This window comes from Apteryx rowi, unplaced genomic scaffold (assembly GCF_003343035.1).
Source record: "Apteryx rowi isolate R43461 unplaced genomic scaffold, aptRow1 scaffold_45, whole genome shotgun sequence".
Classification (NCBI taxonomy): domain Eukaryota; kingdom Metazoa; phylum Chordata; class Aves; order Apterygiformes; family Apterygidae; genus Apteryx; species Apteryx rowi.
In genome coordinates this window covers 3,647,884-3,667,220 of record NW_020450705.1, presented here as the reverse complement: position 1 = coordinate 3,667,220, position 19,337 = coordinate 3,647,884, and the positions used below count along the sequence as shown (strand labels likewise).

The window sequence follows — 19,337 nt, the reverse complement described above, 5'->3', positions numbered from 1 at the left end:
TCCTTTTGAAGAAGACGCCTTGAGGTGGCATTATGAGGAGTGCCCCAGTGTGCTGGATTATTGCAGTGGGATGTCATGTCGTTGTGCAAATACCATGCAGCAGCGTTCACGCATCTCTAGGAAACAAAGTGCTTACGGTGAAGTTTGCCAGCAAAAGTTTTCTTACCACTACCAGCACTCAGATGTCACAAACGAAAATCAAGCTGAGGGTAGTTTTAGATACCATCTCACTCTCCCCTAGTGTGAATTTTGTAGCAATAAAACTTGTAGCTCTTTCTTTTTTTAAGAAAGTTGAGAACTGTTTGTGCACTAAAGATGGCACTTTACAACTTACGTAAGACAGAGGTCTCTACCATGCGGCATTTCAGTCCAAGACCATTCCATGGATTGTGGCAGACAAATGACAGCCCACTCGGATCAAGGTGGGGCCTGTGCAGCGCCTGTTTGGGCTTTTTGTTAAAGGTGAAGGTGACTCAAAATACTGGAAGGTGCTTTGAGTAAATATCTGTCCCCTTTGTCTGCCTGTGGCTTTGGGGTTCCAGGAAAAAGACTGCGCTTCAGATTGTCCCTTTCGCATGCCAAAATTGATTGCCCTGCCCCAGCCCAGGCCTTTTGCAGGATGAGGCTCTGCGTCTGTGAAACAGCCCCCTGAGGAGGGAGGCAGAGTGGTCCTGTCTCTCCTGAGGGGAGACTCTTTCTCTGTCCTTCTTTGATAGGATGTTATGGATTTGCACAGTAATTTTATATATGCTTGAAACTAAACCTAGGAGCCAGCCAGCTGGAGACACTGGCAAGTGTTTCTTGGTGCTCTTCTCTGCTGTTGAAAGGTGTTATTGCACTTTTGCTCGCATATCTCAGGTTTTGTGTGTACCCTCTGCTGCGGTGGGATTAGTGCTAGGGCAGGACATGGGCCTACATGGGCACCACACAAGGGAATGGACACCCTGAGTAGCCCGTGGCTACATGCTGAGCTTGGACTAGCTTCAGTATTTGCTGTATTTTCAGATCTGTAACCTTCAAAGTGTCTGTAAAATAAGTAAACGATGAGATGAGATTTGTAGCTGTCTGTGTTGTACAAGGGGAAAATCACCTTTCCCTCCACAGTGCCCTGCCACCACCTCTGATCCCATAGAGCTTCCTTCTCCCCAAACTTCACCACCTCGGGCTTAGTGCATATTATCTGAGAACTTATTTCAAGGACTGGTATGTTTTATGCCTTGTGTGCCTAAAAATAATGGTATCAGAGCAACAACAGTGGAAGGTCAAGGAATCAAATGGCTGAGAAGTTGTCCCCTTAGGGCAGCATCTGAATATGGACAACTTGTGTGGACGATAGAGGCAGGAGCTCACAGAGAGCAGCCTTAAATCAGGGTGTAATGGTGCTTCCTAAGTTCCCTGTTTGTCGTTCCTGTTCCAGTCCGGAGTGGGGATGGAAYAGTTCGGGACTGTTTTCCCTCCAAGTTCTCCATTTTTCACTCTGGATAGTAAAACTGGTTTCCTCTTGCCAAAGACTAGGTTGGTGTCCATCAAAAGCAGGTATGATGCCTGGGGAGAGGAGTTTGCTGGGCAGCCATTTCACCCTTCTTCCCCTGTAGTCCTTGTAGAAGGGCTCTCATCAGACAAAATGCCAAAAACTGGCTTCAGCAGGTTTYGTTAGTGGCAGTACCCTCCGTTGGCAGCCCACACACAAGGTGCCCAGCATGGCTGCCCCCCCATCGCGCGTTTTCACATTCATACCCACCAGGGGCATCATTACTATTGTTTGTAACATCTCTTGGAAAAATGAGTCATGGGCATTTTGCCTGCCCTCAGCAGGGAAACTCTGCCACATTAGCAGCAGCAACGCCCGCCCCCCTGCTCCGCTGCCTCGCATTCCAGCAGGCCCTTTCGTGCAAGGAGCTCGCCTTGCTTCGCTGACGTTGCTTGATACTGCTTCTTTTCTTGCCGGTGGTAACCTGGGCCTCAGAGAGGGTGGTGTTCCCTCATTTCACGTGCACAAAAGCCCAGGAAGAGTTCAGCCCAAGGTATTACAGCAAATCTCCCTCACCCGCTAGGAGACCTGGTTCTTGTAGGTTGTCTTCCCTCCTGTACCTGGAGCTAAAATATTTAAGTTTGAGCTTCCTGCGCTTGGCTTTGAAACRCGCTCTTTACCTAGCATAGTGTCGCGGTAGATAATGTTACATCCGGGCTCTTCCGGCAATGGTGCCGGTTTGTCTGTAGTAGATGGAGATCTTTATTCACAGTAGYGAACCTTCTGCTCAGTGTGGTAGGCTGTCGTCTACCCGCACAAGTTGGAGTATAGAAATAGTAAGAGAAAGCCAACTGATAGCCTGAGTTTGGGACAGTTTGTTTTACTCACATGCAAGTGTTTATTAGCAACCTTAAGACCCCAGGACATGTGGGTGCTATTCCAGATTTTGCCCAGCTTGCCAGAAAAGTCAAATGAGATCAGATTTTCAGAAGCACTTGCCTTGTTATAAGGGCCAGAGTTTGACTGAGCTTTTCCGCATATCTGGCACTGATTCTGGCTGCTGCTTTTTGGAATTTTCCCTTATCTGCTATTCTTCAGAGTCTCTTGTCTGCAAAATAGGAACAATATCTAATAGTCCCCTGGGGGGGTAATAGCTGATGGAGTGGTGTGATGTCCTCAGCTGAGTGGAACAACGCTGAGCACCGACCTGCTGTCTCTCTGGCTCTCCTGCTGCCAGGCAATCTGGTTTGTAAATAAATCTGAGTTTTCCAGGGACGCTTTTCTCCTTCCCTGTGCTCTCTGTTGGACGGGGATACAAATATGATTGCTCACAGCAGAATTATGGTGACCGTTCAGGTGGTCGTATTTTGCCTTGTAACTGAGCCAGGAGTATGCCAGCTCCAGCTGGTGGGGAATTTTGCAGGACTGCCAGACCTCAATTGCATTTTGTAGATTAGGATGTTATAAAATAAAGGGAAAGTTTGACCGGCCACCGTACCCTGGACATGCGCTCTCACCTGAACAGGAGCCGTGCAAGCACACGGGGCTGTACAGAAGTGCCAGAACCCCCTGCGCTSCTTAGGTGTGTCTGTGAACCTGGGTCGGTGGCTTTGAGCCAGATGCCAGGGTCCCTAACGGCACGGGGACGTGTATCTCGCCTGAACGTTATTTCTGACTCAGTGGCATCTGCAGAGCTGCTCCCTGCCGCTCGGGAGCTTGTCTCCCTGCAGAGCATGGGCAGCCCAGAGCTGCTGTCTGGGCCCCCTCCGGCTCGCCACGTGCAGGTGTTGGGGGGACAGCAGGGCAGCACCAGCGGGAACCGTGCTTCGGTGGAGATGGGCTTTCAAGTTAACACTGTGGCAGGTACCGGCATCCGCTCTTTAAAAGGCTTTGTTCTCAGCTGGGGCGCGGCAGACCATATTGCACCATGCCTCCTCCCCTAAGTACAGTGTTTTGGAGCCCGTCCCTTTATCGTAAATCAACAACGGAGCTAATATTCATATCGAGGAAGTGAGATAATATCAGACCCCAAGGTGGGCTCCGAAATGGGTGCGTGAGATGTGCACGAGTTTGGGGGGTGTGAGAAAGGGGGGCTGCGGTAGGAACTCTTTATCTGAGAGGAAATTGCACTATTCAAGGGGGAGAGAGAGCGTGTGCGTGTGTGTGTGTGTGTGTGTGTGTGTGTGCATGCGTATTTGTGCAAGCAACATTTGCCAGGAGCACGAAAGAGCTGCTAGTGCAGGACGGACTTGCTAGAGGCTCTAGGCAGCACCTGGGGCCAGGTTAGCGCGTTGCAAACCCCAGCTGATCTTTGTGGCACGTGGGCTGGGGTCGGTCGGGCCGTGGCGCGGAGCCGTCCACTCCCCAGATCCCAGGGGGGCAGATCGAGGGGGCGAGAGCCAGGCCCCGGAGGGCCCCAGGGTTCAGGGCAGAAGCAACCAAACTGAGCGCAGAGTTCCCGAGGGGCCCGGGGGCTGCGGCTCCCGTGGGAATGTTACCCTGGGGACCCAGCAAGCTCGACCTCTGCACGCTGCGTTCACCGAAGGAGGAAGCGTCTCCCTGCCCTGCAGCAGGGAGGCCCGGGGGAGTGGAGGGATTTGCCTAGAGACAGGCAGTGAGTCGGTGCCAAGATCAGACGTCCAGTGTCTTCTATCAGGTCTTACCTGTTTTTCCCAAATCGCTTCTATTGCTCCCCAAACAAATCCCTCAGCGCTTTTTTCTGAAATCAACTTTGGAGGTATTTGAGAGGCCAGTTCCACCCTCATTTTATTAGCCACAGTGGGAATTCCCAGGATTAAAAAATAAACAAACAAAAGTAGGTTGAATTTATACCTTTATTAGCTGTAATTGTTTCCTTTCCTTTATAAAACTTTTTTTTGTGTGTTATTTGTGCTTGTGCAGCACTTGTTCACCAGCGCTTGTTCTGTGGGGGTATTACTGTACTCGAAAGCTCACGGTGATGCACAGCAGTTTGTGGCTGAGCTGTGAAGTGTCACCTGCCTCCCTCTGGCCAGCCGCGCTGATGTGAACGCAGAGGAGCCACGACGCAGCCGAGGTGCCCGCGAAGGTCTCCCAGCCTTTCCCCTGGCTGCGCGAGCGGGGCGTGCAGCATCGCAGGGAGCGCAAGTTCCCCGGCCGGATTTGCACCCGGACTCTCCCTGGGTGCACGGCRCTGAGCTCTGCAAACGCAGCCCCCGTGCTGGCCTGGGGGGCAACCCCCTCTTTTTAGGATTTGGAGGGTTCACTTACCGCCCCGCAGAGTGCAGAGGCCCACGCCGAGCTGCCAGGTCGTGCTCTTCCCCCTTTGAGGGCGCGATGCCGGCCGGGGCCCTGCAGGCAGTGACAAGGACAGGACAGGTGGGTCAGCTGGCGCCAGCCAGCACCCAGGGTGCATTTGGGTGGTGGGGAAAGATGCTCGGYGGCAGCTGATCCCGACATAGATCTGCCACATCCTTTCAGCCCTGCGGCGCGAGGGCTGCGGGCCARCGCGCGGGGAGCTGGSGGGGGGGGGGGGGGGGYGATGCGCGTTTGGGCCCGGCTGTGCTAGCCGGCTCGGCGGGGCCGTGTCCGGGAGGGCGGTCAGGCCCCCGGGAAAGGGGCTCTGCTGGCTCCGAGCCCGGCTGCGCGGGCGGTGGCGGGGACACGCAGTGCGGAGCGGAGCCGTCCCAGGCTGATTGGGTTTCACCAGGGCGGGCGTCCGCTTCCCCCAGCGGCGCTGGCGTGCGCCTGCTTTGCCCCCTCCCTGCCTGCCCCCCGCGGGGCTCCCTGCTGGGGTTTCTCCCTGGCCAGCCGTTGCGGGCAGCCTCGTGCTGAAGGGGCCTCTGGGGAGAACCTCTCTCCTTCCCRCTCCGTCGATCTCCCAGCCCACCTCCAGCATGCCCTGATGTGCCGGGGCGGAGGCGGGCTCCACGCAGGGATCAGCTGGGGGCCGGAGGCAGAAGATGGCTCCGTGTTCGTTCCCCATCCCCCAACTTTTGCATAGTGCCCAGATTTATTTTTTTTTTTAGTAGGAAAAAAATATGCAAATAGGTCTTGGGCCAGAGGTGCTGCACAAACAGCAAAGAAGGGATCCAGGTTGTGTCTGTCTTTCCCAAGTCCCTGGTACTGATGGACATGTCAGGCACTGCCACGTGGAAAATGGCAAATGGCCCTTGCTGCGGATGCTGGAGGATCTTGGTCTGTAGGGGATGCTGGGGTTAGGAGACGGCGAGAACGTAGGGATGTTGCGAGATGGTGCAGCACCTCCGGAGCTGGTGCTGTTTGACGGGAGAGTGAGGCGGATATTCCCAGAGCCACGGGGAAGGATCCTTGGTGCCCCAGCCCCAGCTCCTTGGTGCGTGTGGCTTCTCTGCAGCTCCCGGGGAGAAGGGGGGGGGGGTTGCTGAGAAGGTGAAACACCGCTCGCTGCTTGGCTGGGTGGTCCTGGTGCCTGTGCCGGCCGTGCCCTGGCCTGTGTGGGCACACGCATGCTGCAATTCGTCGTGCCTTTTTAGGAAGGGTGGTGAGGAGGGGTGGGGGAGGAAACATGCCTGCCTCGTTGTTTAGTGTCCCACACACGGAGCCCGCCTGGCCCTCGGGAAACCTCCATCCACGGCGCGGCTGGGATCTGCCGCGAAAGCAAACAATGGGATCCCCAGAGACAACAATGCCCCATTGTCCTTTGAAGCCATAACAATGAAACAATAGACCACAGTCTGCTTCATTTATTCCCAGGCATGCCCCCTGCAGCCTTGTCCCGCATCCCCGATGCTGTCTGGATTCAGGGGCTCACACGGTCCCCAAGGACGCTCTGCTGCTTGCTGCCCCCCTCCATGCAATCCCGCACACACGGCCCCCRTCCCTCGTTTTTGGGGTAAGTCCCATGCAGCCCTCGGCCTCCCCCGTCCTCGCGGGCTGTGCCGGGAGAAGAAGGAAGTGGCTTGTAGCGGACTTTGATCCGCGGGGTTTCATCAGCATTAGAGATGGAAAAGTCCTATTAGGTCATGCGGTCCGAGCCCCGGAGAACAATGGGGCATTGTTGTCTCTGGGGATGGCCACTCGCTAGCTCTTGCCGTCACTGCAGTCTCTGAAGGTTTCCTGGTACGTCCTCCTCCTCCGGGGCAGAGAAGCGCTCAACCGCAAAGCCTGCACCCACCCCGCTCGCCCGAACCCCGCCGCGGACGCCCCAAACGCCCTGGAGGAGGGTGGGCTGGGGAAGGGGGCAGGAGGGGTGGGAGGCAGGAGGAGAGGATGGCGCCTAGGAGACCCCCCCCCCCCCCGTCCTACAGGAGCCGGGAGCCTCAGGGCCTTTTGAGCTGCCTCCCCGACGCCTCTCCCTCTCTTCCCTCTGCCTTCCCTAGAGGAGCCAGGCCCAAGCCTCAAGCTGCTCTTTGCTTCCCTGTGGTCCCCAACGCCAGAGCTGCCAGGGGCTGTTCTGGAGCGGAGGGGCRAATCCCCTCCCTGCTGGTGCCACGTGGGCTGCAGCCGCCCCGGGCACTCGCAGTTGGCAGCATGGGGGGGCGAGCGCTCGCCCGGCTCCGTCTGCAGCCCGGGAGGGCACCCGGTCAGCGCGCAGCGAGGGGGGACGTGCTGGGGATGATGGGGAACGCGGCTGCAAGGCAGTTGTGGTTGGGCCTTGATGTTTCCTGCCATTGAAACTCTTCTCTTCCCTTTACTGGGTCCCTAAAAGGCAGCGGTGGGAAAGAGCCGCGGCTGATTTTAACCAGCGACTGCAAATGCCAGGTCCAGGGCTGCCTGGCCTCGCTGGGATCCCGCGCAGGAAAAAGCTCAAATGGGAACACAGTGCAGGGCTTGGGACACCGCTTTCCCGAAAGCCGTAGCCAGGCAGCAGCTTCCTCCTGCGCTCCGGCGTGTTCAGACGTGTGGGAGCTCGGTGGAGGCCCCCTCTCTTCCCGGTTACCTATCAGCAGACAAACCCACCTGAATAGGTAATGAATGGAGGAGAGAAAAGAGCCCCGAGTACATTGTGTTTCCAGTGGGCCGGGAACAATTGCTAAATACAAATCACACAGAGAAAAGGGAGAGAGAGAGAGACAAAAGAAAGAACCCCAGCACAAAGGAGAGGAATGAAATGGTAAGTAAAGTCAAACAAAAAGGAGCCGGGCTGAGACAAAAGAAGGGAACAATATCCCCGAGGCAATAGGCTCCTGAACAATGGGGACAGTGACAGCGGCACAAAGGCACACTGTTTGCAAGTAGACGTTATCTCACACAGCCACTGGCAGGCCTGGCCGTGGCGCTTCTATTTTCAGGGATGCTTTTGTGCTGCGCTGAACAATATTCCTTGCATGGTTGCAGATAGAGAGATGAGGGGGGTTTGGTTCTTTTTTGCCTTCCTGGTGCCAGCTCTGTAATAAAAACAGGTTCAACCCTTCTGAGAACAGGCCAGAGCGAGGAGGGGGGAGGCAGACCCGGCTGAGCCTGACYTGCTGCTTCGTCCCCGCTCCCGTGCCGCAAGGGACGGTGCTGCTGGAGGYGGAGGGCTGGAAGAGCATCTGCGGATGCTCCCTCCTGGAAGGGCCAGGCTGGGGCCCGGCTGGGTGACGGCGACCACCCGTTGCACGGCTGTGGCAGGGCCAGCGCCCCTTGTGCCAGCGTCTGCTTCGTGCCGTTGGTCGTGCCTCGCAGAAGGAGCCGGTCGCTCTGGCTTGGATTGCTTTATGACTCACGTCCAGGGCTTATCAGGCCCGAGCTTCACATTCGGCCAACTGCGCTCGTAGGCCTGAAACCAGAACCGGGCAGACCAGAAAGATGGCTTTTCCCCAGGCTGCCTTTGTTTCGAGTGCTTAAGTTTTAACATTTGATGGCTGTTGGCACTGACACAGGTGCCCGCTGAAGTGAGAAGTCTCCCAGGTCCTGGCGGAGCCGCCTTGCTGCTGCCAGCCCCGGCTCCCTGCTGCGCTCCCTCGATGTGTGTCCCCCTGCGTCCTCGGCCGCCACCTCTGCTTGCGCCAGTGAGTGCTGCTGATTTGAGGTGTTCAGGTGAGGCCAGCAGCCCTGGGAAAACCGCAGCCGCTTCCCTGCTGCTGGCGCCTCTCCTTCAGCCCCTCTGGGGCCATTTCCCTACCCTGCGCTGCTATGGCATTAGAGACCGGGACAGGGATCAAGGCCAGCTCTGCCTCGGAGTCTGGCCATGGCCTTGGGTGAGTCACCCAGTCGCAGTTATAAGATGAGGCGAYGGCACTGTTTGGGGGGGTTCATCTCCATGTTACAGCTCTGCAGCTTGGACACTGCAGTCTTGGTGGAGGAAAGTGTCTCCAGGCTGCAAGTGCTTCAGGGCTGAGGCTTTTCTCTTTGGCTGTACAGCTCCTGGCACAGTCCTCGTGTCCCAGTCCCTCTGGATGCTGCCGTGCTCCTTGGAAACACCAGTGCAAAGCAGGGCTYGAATTCTTCCCCCAAAGGGGCTGGGGAGGGCCAGAGCTGAGCGATGGTGGCTCTCAGCGTAGCCTTTCACCCAGGCCACCCTGTCCTTTTATCTCTAGACCCTGGGTGAGGGTGTCCCRGTTAGATCCAGCCCCACTGGAGAGGTGTGGAGAAAGGGCTGGAAGCACCTGAGAAAAACCAGGCTGAGGATTTTCGGTAACTTGGAGCCGTGTGAAGGGGTGGGTGAGCACGCAATGCCCACGCAGACCCCGGCAGGAGACTTCTAGCCATGCAGGCCCGCTGCTCGCTCTCCCATTTTCTCTCGTAATACTTGGGTTGGCAGGAGGCTAGAGAGGCGCTGCCAAAGCTAACACGGCCCGTCGAGCAACYGCAGCTGGGGCAGGACAGGGCTTTGCACTGGGCCCTCTTTGTGCTGCCTCCTGGTCGTGCATCAAGTTGTCAGAGTCCGTTCCCGTCCTCAGCAGCCCGCTGGTGCACGGCAGCGGCCCGCTGGCCCGGGACTGAGCTCGTGCGCCCTGGGAGCTGCTTCTCGGGGGCTCAAGGTCAGGCAGGTTTTCCCAGCCCTCTCTGGGGAGCTTGCTGTGCGTGTTCTGGTTTTGGGTGTTTCGGTGGAGCTGGTGCAGGGCTTTTTCCAGCTGAGGAGCCATGCTCTTGTCTGGAAAATCCTTCTCTCAGGGCTTTCCGAGGTGGCTCCTAATGTCTGGTCCTGCCCATGGCCCTGCTGATGCTGCCCACTAATGGCCTGGCTGTGCTGCTCCACCAGGATCGCAATAGTGYGGTTACACTCCAACGCATTTATCAATAGCATTGGGCTGTTACTAGAACTAATCAAACAACGTTATCAAAGCAACCGGCCTGCAGCACCCAGGCACTTTCTGATCCAGCTGGACCCATTCATTTGGGCAAGAAGTAACGCTCCCACAAGCCACCGTTCCCCCTCAGCGAGGTCCCTGCGTGGAGATCTCGACATGCTTGCRTTACTCAGTTCCAGGGGTCCCACACTCGGAAAACCATAACTCCTACGTCTCTTAAAAACGAGCTGCCACAAACTGTGGGGACGTCACCAAGTTACTGTAAGTGACTTGCGAGAGGAGAATTCAGGGTGTTGTGAAGACAGAGTCAAAGAAACCCTGTATCGGAACCGATCTCCTAAAACACCCAGTTTTCGCAGATGGCTTTAGCTCTCACTTGAAAAGCTGCATTTCAGATATTGATCATGTTATCTGAGGGTGCATCCTGTTGCTAAGTTTGGCTGCTGCTTCAGTTTAACAGCTGTTGCTGCAATGAGCTATAGCTGCTTTAAAAGTGTGCGTTGGGGATGGTGTGTGTCGGGGGGGCTGTTGTTTGGCGCTAGTAAAACTGAATCCCTGATTGCATTTGACCGTGGGGAACAGGAGAAATGAGACTTCTCGGCGATGCTGCAGCGAGCGCAGTTGCACCCTGCCATTTCCTGCCCAGCCTGTAAATCACAGCGTGACCAGACTCACTAAGGACACGGTGCTGTCGTCAGGCTGGGGGAAAATATTTGGGGCACTAAATCAAAGCAAAGTGACAGTGTCTTACACTGAAGCTGTTCTCATGCAAACGGTTCCCTAATCCTGACTGCCCCGTATCTGATTTTGCGGTTGTGTTTGTGCACGTGCTTTGAGTTGTGTCTTGTGTCGCTAAGCTTAGTGTAGAGGAACAGTCTTTTTCCAAGAGTTAAAAGCCTGGTACCCCTCTGTGGCTTGCAAGAGACGCAGGGCCGTGGATTGCGTCCTTTCCTGCCAGCGGCTGGAGCTCAGACATGCTGGAGCCCTTTTGCTCAAGCGCGGAGAGAGGCCAGACCCTTTCCGAGCCCCGCTTTGCAAAGGGCGCATCAGCCCCGCCGTGCAAAGGGCATCGGCGAAGACCGCCAGCCCCCCGCGCTTCTGCCCACGCGTCCCTCCTCGTCGCAGCAGCTCTGCCTTTGCCCTCTCGCCCCTGGCGCTGCCGCTGGGTCGCTGGTTCCCCACGGCGCCTGCCAAAGAGGCAAGTTGTGACTCTGCATTTAAAATCCCTAAAGGCGGGCTGATGCTCTGTGCTCAGCTTTCATCTTCCTGGGCGAGACGGGCTTCGCAGCCCGCTGCTCCGCACGCCGGCAGCCCCGGCCAGCGTCGCCCCAGCCCCGGGGACTGGCCTCGGACTCGGTGCGTTTGCTCAGCCCCTGCTTGCGTGCCTACATTCGCGGTTTCTCTCTTCTCCTAAGCCTGGTGGGGGAAAACAAGTCTGCTCTTTCTGATATAGTTTTACTAAGTTGGAGCTCTCTGCTGCAATTAGCTGGTATTTAAATCCTCCCTAACCCTTAACATCCTAATAACAATAATAATGATTAGTAATAATGCTCCACACGTCCTGCAGTGCCATGCATCTAAAGATTACACTCACTAATTAATTAAGCCCTGATCCCCCCCTACTTTCCTCAGTGAGGAGAAAAAATCGCTAAGAGTCTCTTAAGAAAGGACATAAAGGCAGGGAAATCCAGGCACCAAAACAAGACAAATGGGGATTTAAAGACAATCCGTGCTGGGCCCATGTGACCCGAGGAGTGGACGAGGCAGGAGAAAGGATAAAAATGCCAAGCACAGAGTGGAGAGAGAAAACAACCGCCAGCTTAAAAACCCGGGGAAAGAAAAGCACCAAGATGAAGGGAGTGACAAAGCATCAAAGGGAAGAGAAACCAAAGGCGTTGGAACAAAGGACAAGCCGGAACAAAGGACCAAAGAGAGGAGAACAAAAGCACTAAATAGAAAACAAAGGCAGGGGACAAGAAAAGCCCCTCTGTCAGGGCTGAGCTGGAGGGTCCCCAGGCCCGGTGGGAGGTGGGTGGCACTGGTGGCGCTGCGGCTCCCCGGCGGAGCYGCGCTGGCGGAGGGCGCCGGAGCCTGGGAGCCGGCGCCCCGGGAGTCCAGCTTCGCCTTTGAATGCGAGATGATGGGCTCGGCCCCAAGCGCTTGGCTGGCTCGGGTGGTGAGCGGAGGTCTGCAGCGGCCCCAGGCCTCGGCTTCGCCGCCTCGCTGCCCTCCGGACGCCGGGGGGGCGAGCGCTGCGTGCCCTGGCCCCCTCCCTTCCCGCTGTGTGGTCCGGACGCCCCCTCCCTCCCTCCCCTCCCTCCTCGCCTCGCCGCAGCCTGCTCGGCATCACCCCTCTCTGCTCCTCTCTCCCCGGCGCTTCGCAGCCCGCGGGCGCCCCGAGCCCCCGGGCACGGCCCCCTGCCCCGTCTGCCGCCCCCATCCCAGGGCGCCAGGCTGGCCGGCGGCAGGGCCTGGGCCAGCTCCGCGGAGGAGCGGAGGCTGCCGGCATGCCTGCGTGCTCCCCACCCTGCCGCTTTCCCTTCGGAGGGGAGCTCTGGGCCGGCCCGGCCCGCGTGCACGGCGCGCTTGTGTCCATGGGACCAGCCTGCTGGGCTGCGCTCCGGGAGGACAGTTCGCATCTCTTGGATGAAAAACAACAGCGGCATTCAGGTTGGAAATAGAGAGCTGCAGAGCCAGGCTGTCGCTTTGCTTGCTTTCCCATCAAATCCCGATTTGGAGCCGAAACTTCCTGGCAGAGCTGTCATCAATTGTGGGTCAGGGCGTGTTGCATGTGCAGCATCGCGGGGGATGCAATGGTGAGCTCCAGTGTCGGGCAACTGGTGGCCGTCGCCACGGCCAGATCCAGCGGTGGGGAGGCGCTTGCACAGGCAGGGGATGGTGGCAGGGGGTGGCAGCCCCTCCAKAGCCAGGCGCTCGCAGCCACAGCGGCAGCAGACGCTCAGCTCTGCCTGGGACGTCTTGGCTGCGTGTAGCCACAACAGTTTGGAAGCAGCATGCGATTTCTGTGTCTTTTGGAGGTGCCAAGCTAGAAGGCTTCAAAGCCGCCGGATAACCAGGGAGCAAGAGCCAGGGGCTTTCTGGAAATCGAGTCGTGGACCTGTGTCTCCGACTCCAGACCCCAAAACGGAGTCAGCCCAGCTCCGGCGTCTGCTCTCCAGCAGCTGCCCTGGCTGCACACCTACCCCGTGAGCCGGGGGCGGCTGCTTCTCCTTGTGCGTCCTTGCATGTAACGCGGCCAAATCCATCTTCTCCCAGCAGGAGAGCAGGGAGACTGGCCTCCGTTCCGGCTCTGCTGTGGAGGCTGGCGCCTGGCAGAGGAGGTCGGGGCAGAGTGAGATGCCGGGTTTTAACCAGCAGAGTGAACCATTTGGACACTTGTGGATGCAACACCGTGCGTTGTGCCTGCCAGAAGGGAGCGTTTCAATCGTTTCCAAATGTTCTGCCCAGGTATTTTTGCTCAGATCCGCTCTCATGCGCCAGCTGGAGTTCACCTGCGGCTTCAGTCCATCGCCCCCTCCGTTTTCCTGCGGAATCATTATTTGGTTGATTTTACTTTATTTTTCCATTGAACTCTCTCTGAGCTAAAGACTCAGGACTTGGCTGAGGACTGAGCGGCTCCGAGCGCTCTCCCCGTAGAGCAGTCCTGGAGCATCCTGGTTTTATTACGCCCGGATTAGACCCCGTCAGGCTGCGGGCGGACGCGCCGGCCCCGCGCGGGCTCCCTGCAGTAGCGGGGCACTGCCAGCGCCGCGGAAGAAGGCAGCACAGAGCTGCGAGCCGCTGCAAGCGCCTCTGAAGCGGAGAACACAAAATGTGGTGTTTGGGTGGAAATAGCAGGGAGGTTAATTCCCGGAGCTCACCCGCCATCCTGCTAGGAGCCAGCGCCAGGCAGGGAGCGGGGAGAGAGGCTGCCGGCCCTGGTGGGTGTCGGGCTGGTGCCGCTTTCGCAGCAGTCTCCCTCCGGCCCCGGGAAGCGTCTGCTGCTGCCCTGCGGGAGCGCACAGGGGCAGGGGAATCACCCCAGCGCGTGGCCGGGCCACGGGCGCAGCCGTGCTCCCGTCCTGGGGGGCTCCAGGCAGGGACTGGGGACAAGAGCTGTGCCGGGGAGGCAGATCTGGGGAAAACCAGCACCCGGGTACCCTGGAGGCACAAAGGTGGTGCGAGGCCATCGTGGCAGGCTGCCCGTGGCAGAAGAGGACTTTTCCTTCAAACGGAGAAGCGCCATCATGCCCCAGTACGGGCGTCACTGTCAGCACTGGGAGAAGAGTGGAGAAATCCCTCGGAGGACGGTGCCGGGGGGGGGAGGCCAGCTCTGCCACCGCTCCTCCCCGCTCCGGGTGCAGAGGGCCAGGACGAGACGCGGCGGTGGGGGAGCCCCGCTGCTCACCCTCGGCTCGCAGCCGGGGCGCGCTCGGCCCCCCTGCCGTGTCCCTCGCACCGCGTGGACCGCAAGACTTGGATACAATGGGGTGAACTGAGGACAGAGCCGCCGCCACCGCCGCACTTCCAGAGAGTCTGTGCTTCTCCGTTAGCACTGTCGTATCAGCTCGGGCTTAATGTGCTGCAGATGTGCATCTGTCCGCAATGCAAGACCACAGCGTGTGTGCGTCCGCATGTGTCTYGGGGAGCCTCTCCTCGCAGTGTGGCTGCCCGGCCGGGGGTGCAGCGCCGGCCTCATGCAGCCCCCCCGCTGCACGCTGCCGTGCTTCCAGCCTTGGAGCCTTTTGGCTGGCCGGCGGGGGTCTGCAAGGGATGTTCCCGGGGCGGTGTCCGTCTGGCTCTGGTCAGACGGCTCGGCTGGCCGGTGGCTGACTCTGCTTGCAGGGGAGCGGCTCCGGGAACTCTGCCCGTCCGGCCCAGCCTCGTGGCGCGGCTCCTCCTTTCCGAGAGCAGCGTTTCGCAGGCGTTGGCCGTGCGGCGCGGCCTCGGCGTCGCCTGCCAGCGGGGACGTTGCGGGGGGCCACCCTCCTCCCGCGGGCGCGGGGCATCGCAGGGTGCGCGAGGCAGGTCCGGAGGAGCGAGGTGGGGATGTCTGGGCCCTCGGCTCCCCTGTCTGCAAATAGCCAAGGCGCCCGAGCCGCGCTGGGCTATTGCATTCCCTCCCTGGGCTATTGTGTTCCCTCCCTGCGCTCCAGAGCTCCGGGGCGGCCTTTCCGGGGYGCTGAACACCCCCAGGGCCAATGCAGCCCAGCAGGACCGTGCTAGCCCAGCACCACTGGGAACCAGTGCATTCCCATTTTGTCACACCAGGGCACCCTGCTCCCTAGGGACGCTGCCCCCACGCCAGCCCCAGGCAGCGGAGCCGCTGGCTGGGTTAACAGCCCCGCTGGGTGCCCCGGGGCAACGGCAGCGCTTCCAGCTGCGCCTTTCCAAGACTTTTACAGGAGGAGTGAGCGGTTTGGGAGCCACGAGAGCAATCAGCAACGTCCACRCGGCTTGCTCCTGGTCGGCAGTGGCTCTGCAGCTTTCCCAGGCTGGCGAGGAGCAGAGCACATGCCCGTTTCCAGACAATGGACCCGCTTCCGCGCAGGAAGCGAGGTCGGATTTGTTCTCCCTGCTTTGCCCCCTCCGGCCAGTTATAAAGGGGCCAAGCCATTGTCTGAACCATTTCCATGAGTCAGGCACCGGTATCCTGCGACGCGGAGGCCGGGACACGCAGCCAGCCCGAAGCGGGCGGCGTTACCGCTGCGGCCAGCGAGCCCCCGCAGGCTCCGCRCAGGGCGGGGGGCTTGGGAAAAGGAAGGCGAGTGCCGGCTGGGCCTTCCCGCTCCGTGCCCCCCGCTCCGGCGGCGGCGGGATCTTTGCCCCCGCCAGCTTTCCCGGCCCCTCCGCCCATTGTGCCGGCTTCCTCCTGCCGAGGGAAGCAGAAAGYGCCGAGGGCAACGGCGGGGTGTGGGGAGCAGGGGACGGGGCCCCGGCGTGCGGGGCTGGTGGCACCGCAGGTACCACTGGCGTCACCGCCGCCTCCGGCACCCGGCCCGCGCCCGGGCGGCCCCGGCATGGCGGGGGACGATGCTGGCGCAGGGGGCGATGCCGGGCGGGCGGCGGGATGCTGCCGGGCACCGGGTGGCAGGGAAGGCCCCCGCGGCCCCCCGGGAAGGGGGGGGGGGAGGAAGGAAAGGAAAGGAAAGTGAAAGTGGTGGCCTGGCTGTTGCTATGGCGACCCGAACAAAGCCGCTCGCCTCTTTTTTGGCTCCTGGGTCCTCGGCCCCTTTGTTCACTGTCGCCCGTCCGGTTTGGGGGGGACGCGCCTCCCTCCTCCTCATCCTCCTCCTCCTCTTCCTCCTCCCCCRGCCGCCCGAGGGGGCTTGGCGGGGCGGCCGCAGGCTCTGCCCGAGGACGGGGGCRCGGGAACGCGTGGCTGCCGGCTCCACCGCCGGAGCCCTTGGGGGCTTCTCCCTTCCCCAGCCGGGCCGGGGCGGCGGGTTCGGGGGGGCCGCGGGGCCGGTTTGCTGCTTGCTGCACGGCCCCGGGAACGCGCTTTCCCCTCCAGGTCTCGGTTTCCCCATCTCTGAAATGGGCATATTCACCACGGGGCTCCTCAGTGCTGGGGGGGGGTCTGCAGGTGCCGACCGCTCGCTGGCTTTTGCCTCCAAATGCTGTCGCGTTTGGTGTTTAACCTTCCGGAGAAGATTCCGGATGGGAAACTCTCCCAGATAGCTTCTGCCTTGCCCATCGCGCTGTGCCTGCCCTCGGTGCTCTCGGCCTGCCCGGGGACTTCACACGATGGCTGCCCTCATTTTTGTGCAATAGTGTCGCTGCCGATGTTTCTCAGGGTGCGGGGATGCTGGCGCTCCTGGTGCCGGGGTGGCTGCGGGATGCTGGCGCCTCCGTGCCTCTGGAAAGCCGGTTTTCCAGGTTAGCACGTGGCCGCTTGGTAGCCAGGGTTGTCCCAGCTGAGTGGAACCACACTGAAGGCCCAAGAGCTCCAACTGTTGTTTTCGAGTCCTGGGACTGGATGCAAACAGTGCTTAAAAAAAAAAAATTCCCATGGAACAACGTGATGGAGTGGAGGGAGGAAACTGCTTCAAGTCGATGGGAATTTTCCCCTTTGGTGAACCATAAACAGTTCCCCTTCGATGTTGACATAATATTTTAAAGATTTTATAAGAGACGATAAAATGTTTGTCAACACAGTTGTTTTCAAACAACCAACCGGAGCATCGTTTTGCTCCCAGTGAAGCGTGTTTTCCTTCGGGAAGGCTGGTGACCTTTTTTCGGCCGGGACCAGGCTCCCAGGCAGGGTTGTCCGGATGGACACACGGCCCGCGTGTGGGAACGCTCTGCGCCGGGCTGGAAGGCAGCGCTGGGGCTGCCTGCGCCGGGCTGCGCTCCGTGGGTACGTTGTCTCCCGTGGGGATCCACGGCACTGGGCAGGGGCGAAGGAGCAAAAAGCAGGGGCAGCGGGAGGAGGAGAGGCCGCGAGCTGGGCTTGGGGGTCTGTCGTTGGGCACGGTGCGCCGCGAGGAAGCTCAGCCAGGCTTTGGGGACTCCCCTCCTGCCTTGCGGGCCGTGCGCTCCGCGAGCCGGCTCTCTTGCCAGTCCGTCCCTAGGAGGTAAATCCCCAAGATCCCAAAGGACCACTTTGGTGTGACACATGGCAACACGGCGAAACGGGCCCGGGAGAGCATCCTGCTTGGATGYGGCTTGCTGGGAGCCGGTGAGGGCCCCGTCCCGGAGCACTGCCCGCCCCCTCTCCGGACATGCAGGGAAAAGTCAGAGCCTTTGGAGGCAGCGTGGGAGGAGGCYGGAGCCGGAGCCTCCGAAACGCAGCGTGGGGTCCGGGCGCTGCAGAAGGAAGCCCCCAGGGCTGCTGCCCGGCCAGGACTGATGCCGGCGAGGACAGGGAAGCCGGGGGGCTCGTAGCGGGTGTCCCCCAGGGCGGGGGCTCGCTCCGGGCCGTGCCTCTGCCTTCGGGGGGGTCTCGCCCCCCGCCACAGGACAGGCTGGAGCTGTCGGCGGTGTCACGCGTGGGTCGCCCGGCGGGGCAGGGGTTGCGGGAGGGAGGGGACGGAGCGCAGGGGCCGCCCCGGAGCCGGCTGCTGGCTGGCTGGACGGGCGGCCCTCCTCCTCCTCCTCCTCCTCCTCCTCCTCCTCCTCCTCCTCCTCCTTCTCCCCGCCCGGCGCCGGGGCAGCTCCCAGCGGAGGCGCCGGGGACATGGAGCGGACCTGAGCCGCGCACGGCGGCGGCGAAGCCGGTAGCGGCACCGGCACCGGCACCGGCACCGACAGCGGCAGCGGCAGCGGCAGCGGCAGCAGCGGGGCCCCGGGGGCAGCGCAGCAGCGCGGCGGAGCCGTGAGTGCGGCCGGGGACACGGGCACGGCGCCGGGGAGGGGACACGGACACGGCCCCGGGGGGACCCGGCCGCGGAGGGGGAGCATCGTCCCGGGTCGCGGTCCCCGATCGCGGCTGGACTGGGCCGGGGTGGGGGGTACCCGGCAGGGACCCCCCCGTGCCCAAAGCCCCTCTGCTTAGTTAGAAAAAGCCCAAGGGGGTAGAAGAAGCGCAGGGCCCTTCCTCGCACAGCCCCATCCCCGCTGCAAAGTTGAGGGGCTGCAAACTCCTCCGGGAGCCCCCGGCGCCGGCAGCCGAGCTCGGGGCGAGGGAGAGCCGCGGCATGCAAGGGGTTAACCCTGGGCACACACATCCCCCCCCGCGGCCCCGGGCCGGCAGGCAAGGGGTTAACCCTTGGGCCACCCCCGACCCCTGGGCCAGCAGCAAGGGGTTACCCCCTGGGTGTCCCCCGGGACCCCCGGCCACCCCCCCCCCCACGGGCAAGGTTTCTCGCCCCTTCCCTCTCCCCCCTGGTTAAGGTGGCTCCTGTCCCCACGTCCCCCCCGGGTTACTTGTGAGCGGGACACTGTCTCGCCGGGCAGCCTGGGACGGGGCTGCAGGGATGCGGGGACAACGGGGTGTAGGCTGGAGGGTCCCCGTCCACCGCGGTGCGCAGACAGACACTGTGCCCGGACGGACGGACGGACACCGCGCGCCGTGCAGGGGCAGGGTGCCCGGCAGCCGCTGCCCGGTCACTCCAGCACACGTTCGTCCCTGCAGGGCTTGCACACGCGTGGGGATTGGGAGCGCTCCGGAGGGGCGCAGGGCCGGGTCCCCAGCCCTCGCTCCCGCCCCTTCGCACGCTGCTCTCGCCGGCGTTTTGGGCAGCGCTCGGGGGGGAGAGGCGATTTCTCCCCCCCCCCCCCCCCGGCACAGCATCCCCGCCGTGCTCCCCCGGGAAGCGGCGTTCCCACACTCCCGTAGGGAAAGACGCTGTGGGGTCCGGGCAGGAAAACTTGGCGGCAGCGCTGTGCGCAGACGTCTGTGCGTCTGACAGGGGTTGGGGTGGCTTTAATAAATCGCGGCAACACCGTCGCGATTCTGCGCTGCCGGCGAGCGACTTCGGTAGCGGAGTCAGCGCTGAGCTATGCCGCTCGCAGGAACTGAATAACGGATGAACCTTGTCACCGAAATTACGCCTCCCTCGGCCGCGGTGGCGGGTCCGACCCGCTCGTCGCAGCAGCGTTTCTGACCCCGCTGCGGTAGCTGGGGGCCAAAGCCGAGCACCCGCCGGGACCTTCGGCAGCCGGGAGCCTTCCCGGCAGTGGGACTTCTCCCGTCGACTTTGGTGGGATGCGGCGGGTCGTCTCGCACC

At 60.9% G+C, this 19,337-nt stretch overlaps 1 protein-coding gene across 4 annotated transcripts in view; it reads left to right on the top strand.

Annotated features, from left to right (window-relative positions):
• SOX13 (SRY-box 13) overlaps positions 1-19,337 on the top strand; it is a 45,408-nt gene that overhangs the window by 406 nt on the left and 25,665 nt on the right. For 2 of the 4 annotated variants that reach the window (XM_026077305.1, XM_026077301.1), the window contains exon 1: positions 7,525-7,544. The exons of 1 other annotated variant lie outside the window; for it this stretch is intronic. In XM_026077305.1, the coding sequence (XP_025933090.1) occupies positions 7,537-7,544 (8 nt within the window). In that variant the 5' untranslated portion in view covers positions 7,525-7,536. Of the gene's footprint in view, positions 1-7,524; positions 7,545-17,809; positions 17,984-19,337 lie in introns of those variants that run through there. One more of the 4 variants, XM_026077306.1, reaches the window with a different exon arrangement.